Source organism: Eimeria mitis, genomic scaffold, assembly GCF_000499745.2.
Source record: "Eimeria mitis Houghton genomic scaffold, Emh_scaff640, whole genome shotgun sequence".
In the NCBI taxonomy this organism is placed as follows: domain Eukaryota; phylum Apicomplexa; class Conoidasida; order Eucoccidiorida; family Eimeriidae; genus Eimeria; species Eimeria mitis.
In genome coordinates this window covers 5,321-6,662 of record NW_013574572.1, presented here as the reverse complement: position 1 = coordinate 6,662, position 1,342 = coordinate 5,321, and the positions used below count along the sequence as shown (strand labels likewise).

The 1,342-nt window shown below is 58.0% G+C and overlaps 1 protein-coding gene across 1 annotated transcript in view; it reads left to right on the top strand.

The window, feature by feature from the left end:
- The window catches only part of EMH_0018390 (uncharacterized protein), a gene marked incomplete at both ends in the record, with an annotated part of 6,666 nt that overhangs the window by 395 nt on the left and 4,929 nt on the right, over nucleotides 1–1,342 (top strand). The window contains 3 exons of the mRNA XM_013501143.1: nucleotides 518–762; nucleotides 891–950; nucleotides 1,215–1,273. Coding sequence (XP_013356597.1) covers nucleotides 518–762; nucleotides 891–950; nucleotides 1,215–1,273 — 364 coding nt within the window. The remainder of the gene's footprint in view (nucleotides 1–517; nucleotides 763–890; nucleotides 951–1,214; nucleotides 1,274–1,342) is intronic.

The window sequence follows — 1,342 nt, the reverse complement described above, 5'->3', positions numbered from 1 at the left end:
GGAAGGCTATAAAAGCTGATCTTGCTGCAGCACATCTTGGCAAAAGCAACAGCAGCAGCAGCAGCAGCAGCAGCAGCAGCTGCTGCTGCTGCTGCTGCTGCTGCAGCGGTCGTCTTCGGTGGTGTCGGTGTCGTGGGGCTGCAAGGAGAGATGAGATCGGCTTTTGTCTTTTTGCTTTTGTTGTTTTGTACTTAAAGAGTCATTCTTTTTCATAGGTGCAGCAACACTTGGGTTGCTGCTGCTGCTGCTGCGGCTGCTGTTGCTGTTGCTGCAGGCGCAGCTAGGGGGGCGTGGGGGCCCCGAGGAGGTACTGAGGTTTCTGCTGCTGCGGAGAGCAGCTGAACAGCAGCACAACAGCTCGCATGGCTTTCTAGGAAGAGCAGCAGCAGCAGCAGAAGCAGCACCAACAACACCGAGGCAGCAGCAGCTGCTGCTGCGCTGCGCTGCGCTGCTGCTGGCCTGAGCTGTCGATACACCCGAAGCCGTCTCCAACCCCCCGCTTGAAATCCCACCAGAGGAGGCAGCAGCAGCAGCAGCAACGAAGACAGCGCGCCGGGCAGACGCGAGACAGCTCAAGCCGCTGCAGCCGCCACACAGGCAGCAGCAGCAACAGCAGCAGCAGCAGCAGCAGCAGCAGCAGCAGCAGCAACGATGCCGTCCAATAAGAAGCCAAGCAGCAAGACTGGGGGGAAGGCCCGCAGCAGCAAAGACACAACGTATCAAGTTAGAGACATTCGGGGGTACCGAATAGAAAACAAAGTGGTGTGTATACGCATCTGCAGCAGCAGCAGCAGCAGCAGCAGCAGCAGTAGAAACAGCAGCAGCAGCAGCAGCAGCAGCAGCAGCAGCAGCAGGGGATAAAGGCAGTGTGTGTTTGCATGCGTGTTTAGGAGAAGTTCTTTGTCTTGTGGTTAGACTATGCGGACGACGAGAGCACGTGGGAGCCCTGGGTGAGGCAGCAGCAAGTGTTGCTGCTGCTGCTGCTGCTGCTGCTGCTGCTTCTACTGTTGCTGCTGCTGTTTATACTGCTGCTGTTGCCTCTTGCTGCTTCGACGAGCTCTGTTGCTGCTGCTGATGTTATGCGGCCCCGAGGGGTACTGGGTCCACTGCAGCAGGGAGGCACTGAAAAAGCAAACTAATTTGCTGCTGTTGCTGCTGCTGCTGCTGCTGCTGCTGTTGCTGCTGCTGCTGCTGCTGCTGCTGTTGTTTATCAGAGTTCCCTGTCCGATCTTGGCGGAGATCTCCGCAAGAAGATGGACGCTCTCAGAGACAGGTGCCGTTGCTGCTCGCGTTGCTGCTGCTGCTGCTCCTGCTGCTGCTGCTGCTGCTGCTGCTGCCACCG